Raw genomic sequence first — 16,453 nt, 5'->3', positions numbered from 1 at the left:
GTATGCTAAGCTAAAGCTATGGGCATGATCGGCTGGGCTAAACAGTCGATGCCACTATAGGATGTGTCCCTCTCTATTTTTCTACAGAATTTTAGTAGCCGCAGCGACTATAAAAGCCCAACGACAGTGGTTGCTTTGCTCGTGAGTTCCTACCGCGATCTCGAAACAAGGAATTAACCACTATGGCATACGATACAACCGGTCAGGTTGGAACTCTCCCTCTATTCCTGAAAGCTTAAACTCTCATGTTAGTTAAACTTTTTTTAATTTTAATAAACTTTATAGAAAAAATATCATGGCATAATATGATTATCTTATAAAAAATATATTCTATGATAAATCTAATAATATTAATTTGATATTATAAATTTTAACATTTTTTCTATAAATTTGATCAAAGTTTTAAAAGTTTGATTTTAGACAACTCTAAAAATTGCAGCTCTTAGAAACAGAGGGAGTAGATAACATACCATGGCAAATTTGAAGACCTAGGTTAGATGGCACCTTAAGACAAGTTTAGTGATCTAAATGAGGAGTTTAGTATCTGAATGACACTCATTTAAAAAGTTTGAGAAACTAAAAATATATTAAAATTTTTAATTAAGGAAACACTCCGGAACAAAGTGCAGAGGCCGCTGTGCCAAACTGCCAATGCCGTCAGAGTTGTTGGCCCGGTGGTAGTGCAGTGCTGTGCAGCTGTGCATGATCAGTGGTGAGGAGCAAGATCTACATTTGAGTTTCCTCGTCGTGGGTCAGTCTCGGATTGCGATTGCGACCCCCGATCCAAATCCCGATCAGCTTCAGCGGGGCTTCCTCGTCATTTCACACCAACCCAATGTTCTTCTTCTTCCAGCTCCGACTGTCCTACATAAACACCACCACCGATCGCGGTTTCGTGCTCTCGCTTCGCTCCCTTAATTTATTTTATCATCAAGTCTTAATTTATTTCATTTCTTAATTGTATCACATAGCACCATACTAGTATTTCGCTCGCCCTCCCTTCCCGAGTGTTCCCGTGCCTCAGACAGGTTCGGATTGCTTGCTCTCGCTTGTTAGAAATTCAGAATAAGATTCCGTGCAAGTTTGGATTCACCAAATCCACCCATCTCTCGCGCCCCGCGGTCGCGCGTGGCGGAATTTCGGCCTGGGCGCCGCCGATTCGGGCCTCCCAGTCCGGAAAGGTGGCCCCCGGTGTGGTTCGCCCCCAAATTTCAGCTGCCTTCGTGCGGAACTCGTCGGCTGTGCGCTTGGTTTCCTGTCCTTCAGCCTTTCAGGGGATGGGGCGCCGCGGGTTGCTGACGGCCGCGCTTCTGCTGTGCTTCCTTGCTGTTTGCTCCGGGAGAGGTGAGAACAGTTACTCCCTTCTTTTATGTCTATTGGTTCCACAATGTTCTATCGCAATTCGCGATGTTCGTCGCTTGCATTTGGGGGTGCTTGTTGTCTGTAGATTCGCTATGAGAATGGGAGTAGTATCTGTCAAAAAAAAAAAAATCATATGCCAAGAACAGATGAGATACTTAGTTACTTTTGTGCCTCCGTCTTTCAGAAGTCTCTTAACGCACTGGGAAGGCGTTTAGATTTCAAAGGTTGATTAAATAAATTAGCGGCAAATTATCATGCTACTACTTACTATGCAGACACATCTTCTGGGCGGAGCTTTTACGCAGCTACATTTTACTATTATAAAATTTTGCCTTGTCCTTGCATTTCGATTCTTCAGGTTTTCTTTTAGCAGGGTATAAAAATTTGCCTTGTCCCTTGCATTTCGATTCTTCAAGGTTGAAAGACAACATTGGAGCCGTGTCTTGTCGGTATGGTTCTGTAGCCTGGTCATAGTCAGTTTCACTCTAACAAGCGACAGTTGCTTACAGATTTCAATCATTCAAAGACGTCAACATATGCCCATTTAAATAAAGTTTTCTGTGCAGTTATATTTTTCCCGTCATTTTTCCTTGTTATGCATACTTTTCTTTCTGCTACTAGTTGGTTTGTCTCCGTGTATGCATCGTGTTCCATATTACTCTATAGTAATTTATCAATGAAACTCTATTGTAACGCTTTGCTTTTGTCAAATAGAACTTGCGATCAAACAGAACCCATCAACTACCATATATAATTCGACTCTTGCCCAGATACTTGTGGAGTATGCTGCTGCAGTAAGTTCATTTACCTCCCCCCCCCCCCCTACTTTTTCCTCAATATTCAACTTCTTAAACTGTTTCCTCATTCATACAGAAATATGGCACAGTTATTTAGGTTTGTGCCTTTTCTTTATTGTGCTTTGGAGTTAAACATTACGATATTTTGCAGATCTATACGGCTGATTTGACAGAATTGTTTACTTGGACATGTGCCAGATGTGGTGACTTGATCAAAGTAAACCTTCACTACCACTCATGTGCATTCTGAGTTTTGTTATCCCACCCCATGCAATGTTGGAGATAGATGACTGAAATTTTATTGGATGGCCTAGGGGTTCGAGATGATAGAGATCATTGTAGATGTCGAGAACTGCTTGCAGGTTCTTCTCTACTAGCTTTACTCTTACCATTATCTCCTGGTCTTATAGTATACTCATCCTGTTTTAATGAATATAAGCAGGCATATGTTGGTTTTGCCAGTGATATAAATGCTGTCATCGTTGTTTTTAGAGGAACTCAAGAGAACAGGTACTGAGCTTTGCTTAGTTTTTAAACATGCTATTCTCATCTCAACTCAGAACTCCACCACTTCAAATCTGCATTAATCAACCAATTATGTACTACTACTATGGTTCATTCGTATACATTTATCTTTTAGAAGTACTTTGACCTTTAGTTGACAAACTTGTCATATCTGTGTGCAATGTGTAAAATGTACTATGTTACCCCAACTATATCTTTTATCCAATTTCTCAGCATCCAGAATTGGATAGAGGACTTGTTATGGAAACAACTGGATCTTGACTACCCTGGCATGCCTGAAGCAATGGTGAGTATAGTTTAATGATTATATTTTAACAGCACTCGTGGCAAACCCAATTCATACTATTGTTCTGCCTGGTTATAGGTGCACCGAGGGTTTTATGCTGCTTACCACAACACAACACTACGTGATGGAGTAGTCAGTGGTATTCAAAAGACTAGGGAAGCTTACGGAGATATTCCAATCATGATCACGGGGCATTCAATGGGTGGAGCTATGGCTTCATTTTGTGCGCTCGATCTTGTTGTGAGTACTGAACCTTGCGCGAAGCATATGCTATTTAAGCTTCTCTTCATTCTTCAGAAATTTATGCTCGGTGGCAAAATTTGCAGGTGTTGAGTTAGCCTGTTGTAGGGATAATGCTTCATCTTTCATTTAGCAATCTAAAGCTTGTCTTGAGTTTCGGATAATCTTCCACATGTCTGAACAGTTAGGATTTTACCATAAATATAGCTTTAAATAAAATGTTGGGAGTGCCATGTTTCCTAAAAAGAAGAGAATATTTCTCCATGATTTTCTTCCTTCTTGTTTAGCTTCTACACCCAAAAATAAATGTCTATGTTCTTTTAGGTGAACTATGGTTTGGATGGCGTAAAATTGATGACATTTGGGCAGCCCCGTATTGGCAATGCTGCATTTGCTTCTTATTTCAAGACATACTTGCCTCAAGCAATTCGAGTTACTCATGCCCACGATATCGTGCCTCACCTGCCACCGTACTTTGCATTCTTCCCACAGAAGACCTACCATCACTTCCCAAGAGAGGTATTGTACTTTGCTACTTCTGCAGATATGTGGGATTCCTTGTTTCTATGCTCCCTTAGACTCATATGCTTTATTGTTCATTTATTCAGGTATGGGTCCATAATGTTGGATTAGGAACCCTAGTGTACTCCATAGAAAAGATCTGTGATGATTCTGGTGAAGACCCTACATGCTGCAGGTCCTCTCTCTCTCTCAAATGAAACAACACAGTAGATGCACTGTTAGCATTTCCTTTTGCCCCTCTCCACTTTTAACTTATGGGTGCTTTCCATATTTGTTTTCGCATTTTTCGGTGTTCAGGTCAGTAATTGGAAACAGCGTGCGGGACCATATATACTATCTTGGTGTCAGCATGCATGCAGAAGACTGGAGCTCCTGCAGAATCGTCATGGACTACAGCAAATTGCGGTATCAGATGGACCTCAATGGTAATCTTGTATTATCAAAGCAGCCCGCTTTGTCGAATGACAGAGGATTCAGTGCCCAGTGAACCAGTGTATGATTTGTATAGTATAATAGCATCACGAATCAGTAATGTTCAGAGCTAGCGCTGCACATATGTTCCCTCTCACCTCCCTTGGCCGTTGAATTGTTAATGCATCAAAGAGAGGGTTGGAACGAGCATGCGGATTCGGAGATGCTTGTTGTACATGTGATTACGTGATGTATTTATTGTTCAGTTTGCAAATATATATTGCCGATATTTGATCAAATTCATCTGAAAATCAATAATTGTTCAGTTTGCAAATATATATATTGCCGATATTTGATCAAATGCATCTGAAAATCAATGATTCATCCAATTTGGTGTGATCAACAATAAAACTCTGAGCATTCCTCTTTCTACACGAATGCTTAGGCCTAGTTTGGATGTGCAGGGACTGGGAAATTACTAGCCAACAGTTCAGTGCAACAAACGGAGAAGAGAAACTATTACAGGAGAGAGTTTCTGTCAAGGCAAATGAAAATATAATGATTGACGACAGAGAACTAAACACAAGCATCTCAAAGTGCTTTTATTCATGTTATTACAAAGATAAACATCAATGTTCCGGCAAATATAATGTTCTCCATCCAGTACTGCTTAGCTCTTACAAGAAAACAATGGAAGAAACTTTGGACTTCCTGACCTAAATTAAGCACTGCGCATGGAAAATAAAGTTAAATCACAGTTCCTCCCCTGCAAGCAGTATATGATTGATTACTCGACACAGCGGCATATGTAAACACGAAATCATGTTCTATCGTGCCGTAAGCAGCGACGAAGCCAGCAGTGGGGCTAGGGGGGCTTCAGCCCCCCCTACCGCTGCTGGCCCAGTGGAATTTTTAGTACTCTTCTTCTAATTTTAGACACAAATTTATAAGGTAGGGTGGGCTGAACACTTTATTTTTAGATATATTTTGTGAATTTCATCATTAATCTATATTTACAAGGAGTAATAGTAAAGCTAAGTTGATGTAGAACTTTTGATCAGACCCTCCTAAATTTTTTCCTGGCTTCGTCCCTGGCCGTAAGTGCCATCAGCACAGCAGCAATTCAAATCTTGGAGTTGCGCGCAATCTTGAACCACTCAGTGTGGAAAGAACCAGGCATGTCAACCCTCTCATAGGTGTGAGCCCTGAAGTAGTCCCTCTGTGCCTGCACCAGGTTGGCGGGAAGCCTGTCCCTGTGGTTTGAGTCGAAGTAGGCTAGACTTGCAGACATGCCTCGGGTGCTAACACCATTGTTGATGGCTAGGCAGACAACTCTGCGCCAGGCAGCTTGCCTGTCCATGATCTCCTGGGCAAACTCAGGGTCAACAAGGAGGTTGGCAAGGTTGGGGTTCCTATCATAATTAAGCCTTCTTGATGCGTTCGAGGCCCCATCCTTTCTCTGAGCTCTTGGCCTTGATGATGTTCATGCCCTACGCATAACTGCAGATCTTGGAAGCATAGAGAGCTTGCCTCACGTCTTCGTTCAGCTGAGCCTTGTCCACCGGTAGGCCAGTGGAGTAGTCAGAGTCATGGAAGACTTTGGATGCCTCGACTCGCTCGTCCTTCAGACCACTGAGGAACCTGGAGTCCAAGGCCGGATGCCTCAATTGTAGGAGCAGCTACAGAAAGTTCAGCAGCCTGCTGGACTGTCCATTTCCCAGTTCCCTTCATCCCAGTCTTGTCCAGGACCTTGTCAACTAGGTAGCCTTCACCCTGCTCGTCCTTGATACCAAAGATGTCGGTCGTGATCTCAATCAAGAAACTAAGGAGCTCACCCTTGTTCCACTCAGAGAACACCTGCTGCAGTTCGCTGTTTGTGAGCTTACCAACCGACTTGAGAACATCGTATCCTCAGCGATAAGTTGCATGTTACCATATTCAGTTCCATTGTGAACCATCTTGACAAAGTTGTCGGATCCACCTTTGCCAATATATGTGACGCACGGGCCACTGTTAGGTACCTGAGCAGCCACCTTGAGAAAAATATCTTCAATGTACTTGTATGCCTCGAATGAGCCCCCAAGCATCAAGGACGGGCCATTACGGGTATCTCTAAGCATATAGACTACAATGAGTATCTCTAAGCACCAAACCTCGCTCTATAGTGCGTGTTATTAGTTAGTCTTCACGAATATTATTTGCACCATACTCGTAGCCAATCAGTTTGTATAACTAACTCAAATGTAAACCCCATTATAAAATAGATATTACTGATAACACTTGTGTTTTCAAAGTCTCAAAAATCATTGAATTGGAACCTAGTAAGTGCTCAGTCCATCCTAAATTATAAGATGTTTGACTTTTTTGACATCAAGTTTGATCACTCGTCTTATTAAAAAATTTATACAAAATATCACTTCTTTTGTCATGGTTTGGTTTATTAATAAAATTTTTTCAAAAATAACTTAAATTTGACTATGTTTGTACAATTTTTTTAATAAAATAAATAGTTAAACTTGAGATAAAAAATCAAATATCTATCTGTTTGAGGTCTCGATCTGGGAAAGCGACTGAGGCGACCCCGGGGTCGCTGTCTACCGGCGCCGGCCGGCCTCTCGCCCGGCCGGATCCTGGACACCGTAGGCCTCTCGCCCAGCAGGGTCCCGTGCGCCCGTCCAGTCGTCGTTCATCGCAGTGACCGGCGGCCGCAGCAGATCCGAAGTCTGCGGTGGTGCCGGGCCGGGTGTGACGAGTCCTCTGGGGCTGCTGCACGCCGGAGTCGGCCGGCCAATCGATCCAACGGATCCCGTGCGCCGTATTTTACTTTTCCGTCGATCGTTGTTTTCGTCTGCTGCTGCAGTGAATCCAGATCCTGACACCAACGAAGCCGGCCGACTACTGGAAGATCTGCGTCGGGATCGGCACTAAATCCCCCTCGGATCGCACACTGCTTCCCCGTTTGAAGACTCATACAATAAGAAACTCTTCTCCCTTCTTTTTTATTCTTGATCTTTGTTGTTTGGGTTTGTTTTTTGTTTGGTGTTCTTTCTCTTCTGTCTGTGCAGCTTCATGGCGATCTGATGAGGACTCGCCGCTTGACACTTGCACCTGGGATCTTACAGACACTTCGTCCTTCCGCTCCAACAGAAGGTGAAGAACAGGGCGTTGATGTGGAGCGTCATCGAGCTGAGGGGAGGGCAGCACTCTCGGCAGTTGTTGGGGAGGTCGTAGATGCTAGTCAGCGACCAAAAACAGTTCATGTAGCTCAAGAACAAGCCTCGCCGTTAAAGTCTAAATTTTGGGCACGTTCAAGTGATCCCGATTTGACTGATTCGGATGATGAGGATCTTGCTACGCCTGAGTTCATAGATCGAGCAAAGGATGTTGGTTTTATCTTACATCAATTGTGCACTGCCGAAAAGGCTTTAGAATCAGGCAATTCGAACCCGTGTTCTTCGGACGTCCGTTTGGCTAAATCATTTGTTTCAAGTTTAGTTCAAAGGCATTATGTTGGTGCTCCGTGGGAAGGCCCATTACCACCACCTAGAGTCTCTCCACCGAGAACTCTAGGTGATGTTTTGGCCAAAGCTGCTTACCAACGTAGCCCTTCGACTATCGTGAGGTCGCAAAAAAGGAGGAAGATAGTTCGTGTGAGTTGTCACCAGGGAAGAATAATTTAAAAAATTTTGAATTGTTGGATTCGACCCCAATGGAGAAGGCTACGGACTTTCCGCCTTTGTCACCTGCGCATGGTACCCCCATCTTGAGTTGCGAAGAAAGGACTTTAGTTGGACCAAAAATACCAAGAATTATTCTGGGGCCAGGCAAGGTTTTCAGGCCCACTAAGGGTCTTTGTGCCTTGTTTGCCAGGACTGGGACGCGACGAGGATCCTCGTCATCCATACCAAAGCCGCCAATCTCATCTCACGGACCCGGTCACCGTCGTTCCTTCGCCGAGGTCGTGCGACTAGGGCGTACCATGGCAGCGCCGGGTGGTGGAGGGTTTGGACGTGGGGGGAGAAGCCGGGGTGCAGTCTTTGATCCCGACTTCCAACCAGGATTCAATCCAGGGCGAGGAGGCCGCGGCGGCGGCCGTGGCTTCGGTCCAAACCAGGGACGCGGAGGTTACATCGGGTTCAACAACAATGGTGCAAGAAATAGTGGTGCTCACTTCTATGGTGGTTCTAGGAATCATGGAGCTGATCGGGGTTACGGAAGGCGTAGGGGTTATGGGGGGTGGCACAGCAACAACTACCCTAACCCTAACTTTCCAAATCCACACCATCCTCATGGAGGCTATGGAGGTCCGCGTTTTTTTGGTGGGCACCAGATCGGGGGTGGCCAACCACAGCCGCAGCAAGGTGGCAGATGCCAGCAGTCGCAGCAACGAGTCGGGTTCCAACAGCCGGCTGGTTATGTTGCCACTAATGCAGGAGGGGCACCACTACCGGCGCCTGGGAGTCATCCCCCGGGCACTCAGCAAGCCACGGCTCCCTCCAATGTGCAGGGGGGTGCTGTGCAAGGTGCGATCACTGGCCAGGGAGGGCTAGGGGGTCTCCCTGATCCCCTTGGTCTGCATTTGCAGCCAACTCAGGAGGTTGGCGCGGGACAAGGAGGGGGTCCAGCAACAAACCAAGGCACTGATATGGTGATCAACACAACTTCAACAACAGCAAAGGCCCCTCTTGCTGCAAACTTGAATGTCCCACCGGCTAATCAGCAAGGTACAAATTTAGATGTCCCAGAGTCATCTGTTAGAGGTTCTCCAAAAAGCAAAGGAAAACCGTATTGTTGGCGTTGCCGCACAAACGGTCATACCATTCATGAATGCTCTATGGTTCTATGTTGTGAGCTATGTTTTGGTGACCATGTTACTAAGGTTTGCCCTTTTAATAAAAAGTCAGCAGCTACTAGTGCTACTCCCTGTGGTTATGCGGTACAAGGACTTGGATTTTATTTTATCCCTGCTGTTGCAAATCCTAGAGTGAATTCTCTTGAAACTAAAGCTTTGGTTCGTGTTTTGGAAGGTTCCTTTTCTGTTAACCAGTTGACAGTGGAACTGGAAAAATTCCAACCTGATAAGAACCATAATTGGGACATTCAGACTACTGGCACTGGTGCTTTTATTATTAATTTTCCATCTGCTGAACTTCTCAATCATGTGGTGAATTGGGGTCCCATGAGTGCTAAGCGGGTGCAAGGGAAAATTCAGTTTGAAAAAGGAACTGAAAGTGAAGTGAACAAATGGGAAATTGATAAGGTGTGGGTACAAATTAGAGGGCTACCTAATGAGTTTAAAGAATTCCCGATAATTTGGGCAGTTGGTACTATTCTGGGTGTACCTCGGGCGGTTGATACTGTTTTCACCAAAAACACTGGAAGGCCGAGGATGAAGGTAGCTGTGTTAGACCCAAAACTAATTCCAACTTTTATGGATGTGGTTATTGGGGACTTTATATACGAGCTACAGTTTGCTGTTGAAGTGGAGTCTCTCATTGGTGAGCCACAGCTTATGGATATGGACTATACCAATGAGGAGGAGCCTAAAGAAGATGATCTCAAAAACAATGAACAACCTAAGGGGGCAAAGTCTGCGGAACAGATGGATGTAGATGGAAAAACAACAAAATCCCAGACACCAGCTACTGGCAGTGGTGCGCCTCCACCTTCTACTGCTCAGCAGCATGGAGCGCTACAGTTGGAAGGTGCACGGGGGCATACTAATGCACAGGATAAGGCTGTTAAACCATCAAGCAAACCCAAGGTTGTACTTCAACAATCCAGTGGGGCGCTAGGTGATAATGGGACCTGGACAGCCACTGTACTGCCTACACAGAATGACTCTGGGACAATTTTAAAAAAATACAGTAGGGGGACACCGTCTTCAGTGAGAACCAGCAAAACCAGTGCTTCAAATGTGGACATGAATTCCATAGAGAAGCCGGCTAAACTCAAGGCGCAGAGGAATTTAGAATCACCAATAAAAGAAGGTAACGCACATCAAGCCTTGTCTTTTAATTCTCGAGATGATTCTTCTATCTTGAATGCTACTGCAGCTTTAGGGGTTGTTTTAGGAAACAATGAACAAAGTGTGTTTAATTCTTCAAAACGTTTGAAAGATTTAGAACATAATAGATTAGTAGAAGCTGCAAAGTTAAGAGATGATGATTTTGTGCTATTGGAAGTGGCGTCCACTGTGTGTTCTAATGATGATAGTGTGGATCTGGAGGCTTTAAATCTTATTTGTTCTGGTGTTGCTGAAGGGCTTGGTGATGGGGGTTGTGATCCGGTGATCTTACAGACTCCTATATCACATAAAAGAGGAGGGCGCCCTGGTAGTAGAAAGAAGAATAATAAAAATAAAAATAAAAATAAAAATAAAAATAATAACAAATATAATTTAAGATGAAAGGAGTCTTCTGGATTGTAATGGTTTTGCGGATTTTAAGAAGTATAGATTTTTGTCAGATTTAACAAAACAGAAGAATCTAGATTTTATCGCCTTATCAGAAACCGGAAGAGCTAGCTTTCCACCAAATGTGCTTAACACTATTTGTGCTGGTAAAGATTTTATTTGGCATTGTATGGCTCCGCGTGGTAGATCTGGTGGCATGATCCTGGGTATTCATTTGTTAACTTTTGACATTGGTGAAATAGAAGAGGGTGATTTTCTAATAAGATTTAAGCTCAGGCATAAAGAACTAGATTTTAAATTTAACTTGATATCAGTTTATGGCCCTGCTCAGTTAGATCAAAAGGGTAATTTCTTGTCTGAATTAGTGCGGATTTGTGCAAAGGACACGCTACCTATTATGATAGGTGGTGACTTTAATATTATCCGCAGGGCTGACGAGAAAAATAATGATCGTTATAACGACAGATGGCCTTTCATGTTTAATGCAGTTATTGATAGTCTGAATTTAAGAGAAGTAGACTTGTCAGGAAGAAAATTTACTTGGGCAAATAATATGCCAAACCAAACTTTTGAAAAGCTAGATAGAGTTTTAGTGTGCACAGACTTTGAAGCACAGTTCACCCATACCTCAGTGCAAGCTCTTAATAGAGAAATTTCTGATCATACACCATTGTTCGTCTCTACAAATAATGCATCCACAACTTGTCAGCCTCAGTTCAAATTTGAATTGGGATGGTTGTTGAGAGATGGCTTTTGTGAGATGGTGGCGACTATATGGCAGAATACTGTAGTTTCGGGATCGCCTATACAAAGGTGGCAAATGAAAATTAGAAGATTAAGACAGCACCTTAGAGGTTGGGCAAAGCACGTGAGTGGTCTGTACAAAAAAGAGAAAACTTCGCTATTAAATAAACTAGATGAGTTGGATAAAAAAGAAGAGCAGGTGTTGTTAAGTGTATCTGAAAGAAATTTAAAACATGTTCTGAGCGAAAGACTGACAGAGCTTCTGAGGGAGGAGGAGATCAAGTGGTACCAAAGGGCCAAAGTGAAACACCTGTTAGAAGGTGACGCTAATACCAAGTATTACCACTTATTGGCCAATGGCAGACACAGGAAAACTCGTATTTTTCAACTAGAAAACGGGGACAGTATTATAACTGGTGATGCTCAACTAAAACAGCATATTACCAGTTATTATAAGAGTCTTTTTGGACCATCTGATGCATCTCTGTTTTCATTAGATGAGTCACAGACGGCGGACGTACCGCAAGTCTCAGATCTCGAGAATGAGATGTTAATTGCGCCATTCACAGAGGAGGAAGTTAGAACGGCTATTTTCCAGATGGAACATAATAAAGCACCTGGTCCGGATGGTTTTCCTCCGGAATTTTATCAAGTTTTTTGGGAGCTAATTAAGGATGATTTGATGGCATTGTTCTCAGATTTTTATCAGGGGTCACTACCTCTAAATCGTCTGAACTTTGGTACTATTATTTTGCTTCCTAAAAAAGATGAAGCAAGAGTGATTCAACAATATAGGCCTATCTGTTTGTTGAATGTCTCTTTTAAAATCTTCACTAAGGTGGCAACAAATAGACTTACCAATGTAGCCCAAAATCTGATAAGACCGACTCAGACAGCTTTTTTGCCAGGAAGAAATATAATGGAGGGGGCTGTGATTTTACATGAAACTATTCATGAGCTGCACACTAAAAAGAAAGATGGGGTCATATTTAAAATTGACTTTGAAAAGACATATGACAAAGTAAATTGGAATTTCTTACTACAGACTTTAAGAATGAAAGGGTTTTCACAAAAATGGTGTGAATGGATTCAACACTTCATGCAAGGCGGAAATGTTAACATTAAAGTTAATGATCAGTTGGGACCTTACTTTCAAACAAAAAAGGGTTTGAGGCAGGGTGACCCCATGTCGCCAATACTATTTAATATAGTGGTTGACATGTTGGCCATACTTATTGCCAGAGCAAAAGATGCAGGACAAGTACAAGGGGTTATTCCTCACCTTATTCAGGACGGATTATCCATACTTCAATATGCGGATGATACGGTGATCTTTATGAGCCACGATGTTGAGAAAGCAGTCAATATGAAACTTTTACTAAGCACTTTCGAACAACTATCTGGCTTAAAGATAAACTTTCACAAAAGTGAAGTCTTCTGTTTTGGACGAGCAAAAGATCATGAAATATTTTATTCTCAATTATTTGGATGTGTGGTGGGAAAATACCCCTTTCGTTATTTGGGCCTACCTATGCATTTTAGAAAATTATTTAACAAAGACTGGAAAATCATTGAACAACGAATCGAGAAACGCCTTAGTGGATGGAAAGGCAAAATACTCACGTCTGGTGGCAGGTTAGTACTCATAAACTCGGTGCTTTCAAGCCTACCGATGTTTATGATGTCTTTCTTTGAACTACCAAAAGGGGTATTACAAAAGATAGATTGCTTTAGGTCACGTTTTTTTTGGCAGAATGACCAACATAAAAAGAAGTACAGACTAGTCAAATGGGACATTTTGTGCCAACCAAGAGACCAGGGAGGGTTGGGTATCCAAAACCTGGAGATTCAAAACAAGTGTTTGCTTAGTAAATGGTTATTTAAATTATTAAATGAAGATGGTCTGTGGCAAGAGTTGTTAAGAAATAAATATATTAAAGATAAGACTTTGGGCAGCTGTCAGAAGAAGCCCATGGACTCGCACTTCTGGAAAAGTCTGATGAAGGTAAAAGATTATTTTCTGGGATTAGGACACTTCACTGTCAAAGATGGTACCCAAACTAGATTTTGGTTTGATACTTGGATGGGAAATAAACCACTTAAGGATAGGTTTCCTGCATTATTTAACATTGTGAGAAGAAAACAAGACTCTATTGCGTCAGTGCTGAGTCTGCCTGATCTGAACATCTCCTTTAGAAGGAATTTGAATGGTAGAAATTTAGAAAACTGGCAGCGAATTGTTGCTTCTTTACAACAGGTTAATTTAATGCAGGAACGTGATGTCTTTGTATGGAACCTAAATGCCACAGGTATCTTCACAGTCAAGTCTATGTATGCTGCTTTAATCAACAACGGAGAGCGAGTTTCACAAGATATTTGGCAAACTAAGTTACCAATGAAGATAAAAATCTTTATGTGGTACTTAAAGAGAGGGGTAATCCTAACTAAAGATAATTTAGCTAGGAGGAATTGGCAGGGAGACAAATTGTGTTCTCTATGTCATCTTCCAGAAACAATTCAACATCTTTATTTTGATTGCTACTATGCCAAATTTTTGTGGCGCGCTATTCATATTCTTTATGGTATTGTTCCGCCCACTAGTATTAATGTTTTGTTTGACTCTTGGTCGAAACAATGGAATAAGAATTTAAACATGTTGTTATTAACAGTAGCATCAGCCTTACTGTGGGCACTGTGGATATCACGGAATGAGATAGTTTTTGATAAATGCAAACCTAAATCTCTTTTGCATGTACTCTTCAGAGGAACTCACTGGTTGCGTCAATGGGCGAACTTACAACGGCGTGAAGGCCTGAAGGAGCAGCTCCTTTCAGTAGCAGTTCCTAGAGATGTCGGCTTTAGCGGTTTTTAGTTCCAATGGTTGGCTTGCACACAGACATGTTGGTCACATTTAGTCAAAACCTTTTCTTATTCCAGTGGTCGTTTGGTCGAGCTGTTTATTCAGCCGGATTTGGGTCAGTTGGTGTTGTAATATTTAGTCTCATTCTATCTACGGATAGATGAAGCCGAATTTTATCCTTTATCTAAAAAAATCATTTATAATTTGGGTTGGAAGTAGTAGTCATGTGAATTTCATGGGCTGTCGCCCGCCGCGAGGCGGGGGCAGGTCGAGCGTTGCACACTGGGCTGGTTCATGCATGAACCCCACGCCAACAACTACATTGTCGTCATGGCCACCGCCCCGACGGATGGTATGTGGCTACGTGCACGAGGATAGTAGTAGTCAGGCCTTGTTTAGTTAAAAAAAATCAAAATTTTTCATCACATTAAATCTTTAAACGCATACATGAAATATTAAATATAAATATAACAAATAATTAATTATATAGTTCACCAGTAACTTGAGAGATAAATCTTTTGAGCATAATTTATCTATAGTTACACAACAATTATTAAATATAAACAAAAATACTATAATACATAAAACCTAAAATTTCTGCAAACTGAACAAGGCCTCAGCGAGCGTGGACGAAGCTAGCGGTGGGGCTAGGGGGCTCTAGCCCCCCTACCGGTGCTGATTCAGTGGAGTTTCTAGTGTTTTTCTTCTAATTTTAGACATAAATTTATAAGGTAGGGTGGACTGAGACCTTTATTTGTAGATATATTTTGTGAATTAATATAAGACTACTTCAAGCTAATATATTTTTTCTATTACGAGGGATTATAGTAAAGTTAAGTCGATGTAACAATTTTGTTGAGCCTCTCCTACAATTTTTTCTGACTTCGTCCTGTCAGGTACTTTGGGAACAGTGCATGCCACATCGAAATGCACGTCGACGAAAGACATTAAAAAACCAAGCCATCATCATGTCGTCATCGTAGAAAACCTTGGAAGAACCCTACAATCTGGTTTAACATAGGTCTTGTTTAGTTCTGAGAATTTTTTAATTTTAGATACTGTACCACTTTTATTTTTATTTAGTTATTATTATTTAATTATTAACTAATTAGGTTTAAAAAATTCATCTCATGATTTATAAGTAAATTGTATAATTAGTTTTTATTTTTATCTATATTTAATGTTATATAAATATATATATCGTAAGATTTAATGTGACGAGAAACTTTAAAAAAATGATTTTAGGTGAACTAAACAAGGCCATATTTGTACGTTGCTACTACCTTTTCAGTTTTCACGGTCGGCAACCGCAAACCGCACAGGCAGAGAGAGAGAGCGCCGCGCGCAGAGGTCACGCTCGCTGACAGCCGCGTGCCGCTCGCTCGTGCGCGGATTCTGCCACCTTTCTAGCCCGGAAACAGCGTGCGTTGAAACTAGCGGCGCATCACATATACATCGTGGAACACATGGTGGGATGATACGATATATATGTATATAGGAGCATGCATGCAGCTGCTGAACAAGTGTGCACTTTTTGGAGTTAGGTCTTGTTTAGTTCACTCTGAAAACCAAAAAGTTTTCAAGATTTTCGTCACATCGAATCTTGTGGCACATGCATGAAACATTAAATATAGACGAAAACAAAAACTAATTACACAGTTTAGCTGAAAATCACGAGACGAATCTTTTTATCCTAGTTAGTCCATGATTGAATAATATTTGTCACAAACAAACGAAAGTGCTACACGGAACTAAACAAGGCCTTAGATGCATGGTTGCAGCGCGGCTAGCCCAAATCCAGAGCAATATAATATTAACTATTTGATTTGACTTGATTAATCTGCTGCAACGGCTTGTCTAGTAAGTGATCCTTTATTCCCTTTTGATAGCAAGCCAAGTCTTAGACCTTCCACGGTGTGTTCTCAGTATAACGCCTAGATCATTTCCAATACGCTGCTGGTAGTGATGTTTATTTAAAGTGAAACCAGAAAATAGTACGTGGAGCGATGCATCTACATGCATCGGTGTCTAAATCACAAAAATATATTAATTTATTGTACCAAAAGGTAACGGTTGGAAGTTACAATGGTTACATTTAATCTCATTTCATCCAGATGAGACCGTTGTGGGCACACAAGCCCTTCAAACGACTACATATGACCGTTGGCCTTAACACTGAAAGAATATGCATAAATTTTATGCCTATATATTTTGTGGCATCACTATCACACTGCGGAAGGCCTTATGGTCCCAATGCTGAAAGAATATGCATAATTTTGCTTACTTGTATG

At 41.9% G+C, this 16,453-nt stretch overlaps 1 protein-coding gene and 1 pseudogene across 1 annotated transcript; one reads left to right on the top strand and one right to left on the bottom strand.

The window, feature by feature from the left end:
- Positions 767–4,479, top strand: LOC8081311 (probable feruloyl esterase A). The gene is made up of 10 exons (XM_002459016.2): positions 767–1,344; positions 2,077–2,156; positions 2,311–2,376; positions 2,474–2,521; positions 2,602–2,669; positions 2,898–2,970; positions 3,049–3,210; positions 3,535–3,729; positions 3,819–3,907; positions 4,030–4,479. Exons 1-10 carry the CDS (start codon positions 1,278–1,280, stop codon positions 4,217–4,219), a joined length of 1,038 nt encoding a protein of 345 aa, XP_002459061.1. The 5' UTR covers positions 767–1,277; the 3' UTR covers positions 4,220–4,479.
- LOC110433781 lies at positions 5,267–6,263 on the bottom strand (annotated as a pseudogene).

Source organism: Sorghum bicolor, chromosome 3 (genome assembly GCF_000003195.3).
Source record: "Sorghum bicolor cultivar BTx623 chromosome 3, Sorghum_bicolor_NCBIv3, whole genome shotgun sequence".
NCBI lineage: Eukaryota > Viridiplantae > Streptophyta > Magnoliopsida > Poales > Poaceae > Sorghum > Sorghum bicolor.
The sequence above is the reverse complement of the archived record's forward strand: the minus strand, read 5'-3'. Positions and strand labels throughout refer to the sequence as shown.

Coding starts and splice junctions, on each gene's coding strand:
- LOC8081311 (XM_002459016.2), top strand. CDS start 1,278: ATGGGGCGCCGCGGGTTGCTGACGGCCGCGCTTCTGCTGTGCTTCCTT. Junction 2,377..2,473: donor GATGTGGTGACTTGATCAAA/GTAAACCTTCAC, acceptor TGGATGGCCTAG/GGGTTCGAGATGATAGAGAT. Junction 3,908..4,029: donor GAAGACCCTACATGCTGCAG/GTCCTCTCTCTC, acceptor TTCGGTGTTCAG/GTCAGTAATTGGAAACAGCG.